This window comes from Mastomys coucha, unplaced genomic scaffold (genome assembly GCF_008632895.1).
Source record: "Mastomys coucha isolate ucsf_1 unplaced genomic scaffold, UCSF_Mcou_1 pScaffold14, whole genome shotgun sequence".
NCBI lineage: Eukaryota > Metazoa > Chordata > Mammalia > Rodentia > Muridae > Mastomys > Mastomys coucha.
The window spans coordinates 119,595,928-119,605,435 of NW_022196896.1; the positions used below are offsets into that span (position 1 = coordinate 119,595,928).

The 9,508-nt window shown below is 49.3% G+C and overlaps 1 protein-coding gene across 1 annotated transcript in view; it reads right to left on the bottom strand.

The window, feature by feature from the left end:
- Positions 1-6,146, bottom strand: part of Pdcd1 (programmed cell death 1) — a 14,094-nt gene extending 7,948 nt beyond the window's left edge. Inside the window, exon 1 of the mRNA XM_031368941.1 lies at positions 6,009-6,146. Within this exon, the coding sequence (XP_031224801.1) occupies positions 6,009-6,084 (76 nt within the window). The 5' untranslated portion in view covers positions 6,085-6,146. The remainder of the gene's footprint in view (positions 1-6,008) is intronic.
- Between the last annotated feature and the right edge of the window lie 3,362 nt (positions 6,147-9,508).

The window sequence follows — 9,508 nt, forward strand, 5'->3', positions numbered from 1 at the left end:
TCTCTCTCTCTCTCTCTCTCTCTGTCACACACACACACACACACACACACACACACACACAGAGCTCATACAACAGACAGACACCACTCACAGATGCAGGGATGGATTCATAAGACAACCTTCAGGCAGGCAGAGATTAAGACTCATACAACAGAGAGACAGACAGACAGACAGACAGAGGATGGAAGACACGTGGAGCATGAAATAGAGAATTTGGTTAAATGACTCCAAGGGGACATGCTCCTCTTTCTTTCCTGGTGACACTGAGTCATTATTGGTGACTCAGAGTTAGTCAATAAAGCGTACAATTTGCATAAAAGTAGAGCAATAAGGCAAGATATCATTTTCTGGCCTCACAGACATCAAAACCGACACACATGTAAGTTTCATGGGTCTTTGGTGTTGGCTCAGTTGCTAAGGTGTTTGCCAAGCAAGCAAAAGGGCTGGAGATTGATTTCTAGCACCGAAGGCCGATGTGGTAGCACACGTGTGCCTATAATCCCAGTACTGGGAAGGAAGGTAGAGACAGGAGGACCCCTGGGGCTCGCTGGGGAGCTAACTTGGCTTTCCAACAAATCTGTGAGTTTCAGGCTCAGAGAAAGAGCCTGTCTCAAAAATTAAGGTGGAGAGAAATTAAGGAAGATGCCTGATGTTGATCTCTGGCCTGCACATGCATGATCACACACATGCACATAAACACATACACACATAAGTATGCATACACACACACACACACCTTTCATTTGTAAAAATCAGCAGAGGAGCCTGCCTTTTACTTGGTAGTGTGCATGCCACTGAGGAGATTTGGCCCTCTCTTCATGTTTAGGGCACGTTGTCTCTCATCTCGTGAATCTTTAACTAGGATATGAGAACCTAGGATTGGCTGGGACCTCTTGGAAATGCACCCAGAGGCAGCCTAGTTGAATTCATCTTTTCTACTAACCTAGTGAGGTGTGGGGGTCATATTGTGATAGAGCCCCGTTCCCCTGCCCAAGCCATGCCAGGACCCCTGCCTCTGGAGGACCCCTGCCTCTGGAGGACCCCTGCTAGCTTTTTGCTCTTCAGCCCCATTTCTGTACAAATTATTTGGGAGCTTTCATCCCGGGATCATGCCATCAGTGAAGGTCTGTCCCTAGAACACTAACTCCAAAGTAATACACTAGTGGGAAGGGAAAGTTGCGGAGGCCACTGGGAAGCCGATCACGGATCGATGGATTGAGTGCTGTCTAGGGGGAGGCTGGGTTGTAAGACAGAGCATACTTGCTCTGTCCTTCGACGGGATTCCTAGAACCACTCTGGGGACTCTGCAGACACCCCGCTGGCAAGAAGGCCTCACCAGACTCCCAACTCCTAGAACCTTGTGATGATCAAACCTTGTTCTTCATAAATCACGCAGTCTGTGGTGTTCTGTTACAACAACAGAAAAGGCACTAAGCAAGGCTACCTCCCCCAGGGAGCCTTCCTGGGCTTCTTAGCCTTTACAAGTTCTGCATGGAAGGTAGAAGTCAGAAATGACAGGGGGCTTCTTGAGTTCCCTGAGCTTGCTCTTGAATTTGTGTAGAGAGTTAATGGGTGGGTAGCATGTTCTGGTTAGCATTGGGAGGTTGAGAGGGAGAGTCCTATTAGTCAGAGCCTGTGGCTGGAGGGCCACAGGGCAAGCTCACTGCAGACTACAGGCTCCTGAGTGCTGGGGCCAGATCATAACCACACGGATGCACACAATACCTTATTTAGGCAAGACTCATCAGGGTGAAAGCATGGTCAGGCAGGTGTCGGGGGTTCCCTTATTCGTTACAAATGGATCGTATTCCCCATGTCCACCTGGAGAAATATCCCTAGTGTGAGGATCCCATAAGGGCACCTATAGGAATTGGCAGGACTATTGTTTCAAGTAGACGTGGGATGATGCGGACACTCCACATCTCCTGCCTAGGCTGCTAAGGGCACAGGCTCACCAAGCCAAAGGAGAAGCAGGAGACCTACAGACATTCAGCCAAAGCCATCTCTCACAAGGGTCGCAGCCAGGGAGAAGCAAGGCAGCTGGAAGCATGATGCAAGAGCTCTAGCTGTATCCAGGTGGGGATGTGTTCCCAGAGGACTTGGGAGGATGAGGGATAGAGGGTTTTCTAACATTTACTACTGATGCCTCGTGATCCAGAACCTCACCGGGATGTGAGAAAGTGGGAGAGGGGGGATGAGTTGTTCCTAACCTCACTCTGGAATCTTTACCCCAGGACCTCAGGTTAGAACTTTGATAGGAGTGGGAGCTAGCTATAAGATTAATTAAGATAAGACAAGGCCACCTAGGAGTAGGGTAAGGCCTTGGCTAGTAGGACTGGTGTCGGTGTAGAAAGGGAATTATGAACACTGTCAGATACCTGCAGGTAAAGGTGGAAGTGGCAGATGTGTCTAGATACCAAGAAACCTAAAGGTTGCTGGAAAACTCAGAGGCAGGAAGGGGACCTGGCACATATTGGGCTATAGGGACTTAACATCCTCTTCTCTTGGGTTCCAACTTAAGAACTTGAAGCCTGCTGGGAGTAGTGGCACACACCTTTAGTCCCTGCAGAGGCAGGAGGATCTCTGAGTTCGAGGCCAGCCTGGTCTACAGAGCAAGTTCCAGGACAGTCAGGGCTACACAGAGGAAACACTGGCTTGGGAGAAAAAAAAAGAACCTCAAGTTTGAGACAAAGCTTCCTAAAGCCCCTCTCTGCCAACTGTGGTACTTGGCGACAACCATCCTGCCAAGCCAACAAAGGCTGTACCAACAGCTGTAAAATTGTATGTGCCTGGGATCTCAGCACTTGTGAGACTGGTACTGGGTGACTTTGAGTTTAAGACTGGCCTGGGGAATCTAATGAGCCATTGTCTCAAAAAAAAAAAGTCAATTTCTAAACTAATGTATTTCTATCTATCTATCTATCTATCTATCTATCTATCTATCTATCTATCTATCATCTATAACTGTTTTCTAAATATCTATCCTTATACAGGTAAGTCTAGCTCTCTCACCCCTTATCAAAGAAGATTCTTTTTGCAGCATAAGGAGATGATTGCAGAGATACACAGCTGTTCAAGATGCAGAGAGAGTTAGGTGACCGAGAGTTTCGTAACTCCAACAGGTATGTGTGGGATGAGTCCTCTGAGCCTAAGGCTCACAGTAGGAAGTATGAGAAGGTTCTAAGAGCCACAGGCCCAGGACACCTGTTGATAGTGTTCTCTAGATAGGGAAATCATACCCATGAACTCTGAACCATGGTTGACCGAACACAAGACAAACATAATTATAACACCACTTGACACACAGTTGTGAACAGAGGGAATGCCACATGGTCCTATCCCTATATGAAGAGCTATAGGAAGCTAATGACAGAGGGAGAATCAGTTGCCTCAGAGACATCGAATTCCCACATGGGTTGTTCAGTCCCAAGTGGACACACATAAGTGTGCATACATAAGTAAAGATAAGTGGATTCCATAAGTTATATATACAGGTGTGTATACACATACATATATATGATATATATGTATATACATATATACATATACACACATATATACACATGTATATACACACACACATATATATACACATGTATATATACATGTGTATATATATGTGTGTGTATATATATAGGTTTTTTGAGACAAGGTTTCTCTGTATAGCCCTGGCTATCCTGGAACTCACTCTGTAGACCAGGCTGGCCTTGAACTCAGAAATCCACCTGTCTCTCAAGTGCTGGGGTTAAAGGTGTGCACCACCACTGCCCGGCTCAGTGTACATTTTTCAAAAGTATAAAGTTAACAAAAGCAAATCTAACCTTAAGAAATGTGTCTGAGGATATGTTTGGCAGTTTTCACAGGTGGTCTGAGTGAATCTCATGGCCCATGCGAGGCAATACTTGTTTCCATCTAATCGAAGTTGAGAGGCTTAAAAAATGCCGCAGCAGTTATGAGCTCTGGCTGCTCTTCCCAGAGGATCCAGATTCCATTTCCAGCACCCACATGGCGGCTCACAAGCACACATTTATGTCTCCAGTTTTAGGGAAGCCAATGGCTTCTTCAGATCTCTTTAGACACCAGGCACAAACATGATGCACATACACACAGGCCACACCCCATATGGTAAGATAAAATAAAACAAACAAACAAACAGGCACTCCCTCCACAAACACCAAAAGAGTAAAAGGAAAAATGTAGGTGAGAAAATGGTAGAGACAGTAACTGGTATATTTGTAGTGAAACCTCTGAGCTCAAGGAAAATCACCCAAGAGTGTGTGATCAGGTTGTAAGAGCCAGAGGCCCAGGATACCTGTTGATAGTGTTCCTTAGACATAGGGAAAATGTACTCATAAACTCTCTGAACTAGAGCTGACTGAACTCAAGACAAGCCAAAGGTCACCATGCTTACCAATGGTTTTACGGACTAACTAATTATTATTACTATTTTTTTCCGAAAGTGGCTGCTACAAGGCAGTTCAGGCTCGTCTTGAATTTTGACAGGCATGCTCCACTAGGACTGTCTTTAGTCTGAGTATGAGACGATCCGTTTCCGAGCCTAAATTTTCTTCACCTTAGACACTAGACAGCTGCTGTTGAGGTTGGGAGACTTGTAACACACACACACACAGAGAGGAGAGGGGATGTCTATGGCAATGACAGAGAGAAAGAAGGGCACTCAATCAGGAAGGAAGAAATGTACTAGACTAAAGGTCCACGGCCGCCAAATGGCACTGGCCTGTGACGTGTTCTATGAGGCACGCCAGCTTTGAGACATTTGTCAGACACAGTCTATAGTAGGCCCTGCATAAATACAGTTGTATTTCCATACTCTCTCGTGAAAGTTTCATTTGGGGACATGCCCAGTGTGCCAGGTTACTAGAGTGAGTCATAGTCCCCTTTCTGTCCAGTGACACATAATTCTTCCGACTTTGTTCCCTGGGTTTCTCGACAAGGTTTCCCCCAAGGGACATCTTCCACCCATAGGGCCTCAGACCATCTACCATATTCAGGTCTGTTTCCTCCTTCCAGCCTTGACAGCAAACCATGGGCTGTCTTCATAGGCTATGCGGAGGGAAAATGTCCCTGGCTTCCCAACCAGCCTTGGCCTGCAACCCAGGAGAGGGCCTGTGGTGGCGAGCACCCGGCCCTCAGTCTTTCATCCTGCTTTTATGGGGGGTGAAGGTGACTGGGCCTTCATATGAGCAAAGGGACATCCTTGCAGGTCAAAGACGTATTGAGGCAGCACAAGAGCATACGCTTGTCTGGGTCACACGTCCACGCGTTGCATATGATTTCCATGACTTCCAGGAGCTTGATGATCTCCAGGGGGAACTTTGGTCCCCCTGGTCCTGGGTTCCCAGTGATGGCCCCCTCGGTGCAGAGGGTAGTGGGCTGGGGTCAAGGGGTACCGGGTAGTGAGGAGCACGGGGTGGGGGGCTGAGTTTTCATTGAGAGGAATCTGAACAGGGATTCCTGTACCCCTCTATTTTACCCCCTCTGCCCCCAGAGTCCACCATGGATGCTATGAGGCTAGGCATATATACACTCAGGAGTCCCCCACAAACGCTAGCATGGGAAGCTTGCCTATGAGGATAGACGGCTGATTAAACTCCTCGGATCTTCAGTCATCTATACAGCGTGTAGGGCGGGCCCCGTGTAGGGATGTCCCCAACCACAGGAAAACACAGAGAAAAGCCGAGGATACCAGGGCCTGGCAGAATCCTGAAGAAAGGCCACAATGGGTCAGAGCTCTGTCCAGACCTTCTATTGCGCCACAGAGAGGTTAGACAAATGTCCTGTCTGTCTAAAAGCAAGGAGGGGGTGGATTTTGAGCCCCAAGGGGGCATTCCACTTGTAAAACCCACCTAGGGCTAAGAAAGGAGCCGATCTGTGAAACCAGGGACACAGGTGTTTCTCTCCTTCAGTGATAGGAACCGAGGGTGAACGTTTCTTCAAGCCCGGACCCAGCCACCAAACCTGATCCCACATCTCTAGGAGCCACATACCTAGAAGCCACCCTGATTGCCAGCTCAACTGCAGCACAGCCCAAGCGAATGACCAGGGTACCTGCCGGACCCACATGCCCAAGAGCCCCTGGCTGTGCCGCCTTCGGTCGCAGTCTCTTCTTCCTCCTCAGCTGCTCAGGCAGAGTTGTCTGTAGCGGAAAGGAAACTGTCCTGGGTCATGTTGGAGGGAGGAGACGTGTTCTTGGCTCCCGCCCCCTCTTCCTCCACCTCCACAGGGGTAGGAGAACTGGCGACTAGAGCTGGGGGAGGGGCATGGAAGGGGGAGGGGAGTGGGAGGGAAAGATGCCTGGGAGGAGCAGGTAAGGGACTAGTGAGAGACTGGGGAATGGAGAGATGGGAGAGAAGACCAGCTGTTCTTGCTTCGTGCCCCCCCTATGGGGTCCTCTCTTTCAAGCCCCTCTTGTGGGTTGGTTTGGTCCTTTCCATTCCTGGTACACCGATCGATTCTACCTCCCGGGGCTGAAAGAGTCTGAAACTAGGGCTAGACTCTTGTCCCTTTCGAAGGTGGGTGTCTTCCCTGGCTTTGGTACCTATGGCCACAGCGAGGATGAGCTGGACCTTCCCCTACCTCGTCTGCCATGCGTGGCCTTGAATCCCCTGAGCTATGCCTTAGTCGTTTACTTCTGAGGAGCAAAGCCCCGGGAAGATGCCTTTCTTCCCCAGGCGCCCCCGTAGGTTCAGAAAGCCCCTGGGCCTGGTCTTGCTTTCTTTCATGGCTTTTCTTCCTTTTAAGACCCTGGATCTGCTGCCTGGATCAACTGCTTCTACAGTTGTCTTAGGTTTGCTAGCTCTGCTGCCCTGGATCTTTCTCTTCGCCCTGAGAGACCTAACACCAGGCTGGGGTGGACACAGTTTTAGGTCTTTCCCAGTCAACCTTCCTCAGTCCCTAGGAGGTGGATACCCACTTCACTCCCTGCCTGTCCAGCCCCTGTCTCCCTGGGGATGGGTGGGGTGGGCCAGCTTTCTTGCATAACACCCGGCTGGCTAGTCATTTCTGGGGCATTCTGATTATTTAACAGTTTTGTTCTCTGTTTTGCCACAGTGAATGGGAAAAAGGGAAAACGAAACTGCTAATATTAGCAATGAGATGTGTGGGTCTCACCACCCTAAAACAAGCTGGAAACCATCTGGCAGCTGCCTCAGCCACCCCGGTTCAGAGGCACCAGCTTGGTGGGGAAGGAAACGTTACTTTGAACAGCGCAGAAATGGAAAAAGAGTGTGAGGCACAGACTGGCCGCCTCCAGTCTCTGTATGGGGTTTGTGGGCAGAAGCTAGGGGGATCCCCTCCCAGACCTGGCTGTTACAGAGGTCTCAGGCATGCTCAGGGTAGCAAGTGTCCCCATCTATCCAGGCTAGGTGATTAGGTACTGGCTACGGGCCTATTGTGAATTCTGGACAGATCCCACCCAGCCTTGCTCTGATGTTCTATCTAGAATCTTCCTATGGGACTCAGACTATACAGAGCAGCAGTTCATGAGGATTGGAGAGGAGCAGGAGCCAGAGCAGCAGGCTGTCATCCCATCCCTGGGGCTTTACACAGCACCCCAGGCCTGCAGGTACTGGGACATCTTTTCACGGAGAGGGAGGGAACCTCTGCCTGTCTCTCTCCTCCCCCCTTCTGCTGTACCTCCTTCCTCTTCATTATCTCTGGCCCTTACTTTCCCCTTCTCTCCTCTTTCCTCCCTAGTAGTGCAGTGAGAAGCAAGGCCGGGGCCAGGGTAGCCCTCATTTGTTTGCCTATGCCAAGAACCACACACATGCAACCCCCTGCACACATGCTAGAACCCACACAATCTCAAACACATAGGCTATCCTGCAATAAACACTCACAATCCTCGGGGCTCATGCTGTTCTCTAATATTCAAGCTATCTTCAGATACATATGAGATCCACCCTGTAGAGCAATCTCCTACATAACGCTATCTCTCAACACATAGGCAATCCCCAAAATACATGATAGAACCCACACAGGCTTAAACCACGAATACTATCCCACAATACACATGTGTTCTTCAGGACGCATGCTTTCCTCTCATACACAGGCTGTCTTCCAAGATACATGTTATGTCCCAGTAGACACTCAATTTCTAACACACGTACTCCCTCCCAGTCTGTGCACAATCCCCAACACACACGCTATTCCACTGTGCCAGCTGCCTGCACACTATGGCAGAGCAGGTGCCTGTTGCTCTGGGTGGCATGATCCCCCGAAGCATTCTCTTGTTATATGTCAACCTGTTAGTTGTTCCTTTGATTCCTGAGCCAGGGTTGGTGGCGTGGATTCATTGTGGCAACTAGGAAGATCCTAGTTGGTGGGGATCATGGACAGGCGTCCTCGGAAGTCCTCCAGGGGGCCTCCCTTCCTTCTGGACAGGGCAGACAAGCGTGAGTTTCCAGGGTGCTGACCTCAAGATTGTGACACAGAAGCAGCAGAGATGGAAAGTTGGGGAGAGGGGATCCCCACACCCTGGAGGTAATGGCAAGTTTCCATCTAGGTGGGGACAGGGACAGAACGTTCAGGAAACCAAAGGACCATATTGAAACAGCTCCAAGGAAAACAGAAGGTAGAGAGAGGTGGCCAGAATCTAGACCCCCAAACCCATGGTGCCCTACTGGATAGAGTGAAGCATCGTGGGGGCACAGGGCTCTGCAGCCCAGGTAACAAGCTGATTCATAGGTGGTGCTGGGGTTGAAACAGGAAATGGTTAATAGTGTTTGCAAATAAAAACTCTCTGTTCTGCCCTGCTTTGAAACATTTCCCAGAAGCTAAAGGAGGAAACACTAATTTATCTGCCCGATTTAAGATCCAAATGATCTCAATTTCTTCCTCTCTCTCTCTCCCTTTCTCTCTCTCTCTCTTTCTCCCCCCCCCCATCATGTACTTGTTCTTTAAAACATGTGATTGCTTAGCTCCCATGTTCTCTAAGCTTTCTCCAGTATAGTGGTTTAAATATGCATCTGAATTTAAATTCTAAGTGCGTATTTCTCTGTGTGTTTGTTGCATGTGTGTGTGTTGTGTACGTGTGCCCCCTGTGTGTCTGTATTCTGTGTGGGGACACCTTCCAGTCTTGTGACTCGGGCACAGAGGGATTCACCTGGGCCTTTGTTGATGACCCAGATGCCCACAGGGTGCTGGAGCCTCACCAAACCCCTGAAGCTGGCTTGGGCTGAGATGGCCACCCATCTGGCCGTGTGAGCACAGGGCCTTCTGGGAAAGCTTGCAGAGCTAATAGCGTCTGAGCTGCAGAGGACTGAAAAGATGATCGGCCTGGCTGGGTGGAGGTGCTAGTTAATTATATGTTAACATGACACAAGTTAGAGTTATCTGAAAGGAGGGAGCCTCAAGTGAGAAAAAAACACCAGAAGATCTGCCTGCGAGGTGTTAAGTGGTTGATGGGGAAGAACTCAGCCCATTGTGGGTGGTGCTACCCTGTGGGCCTGTGAACCAGAGGCTTTCAAGGAGATCTCTGTCCCCCCCC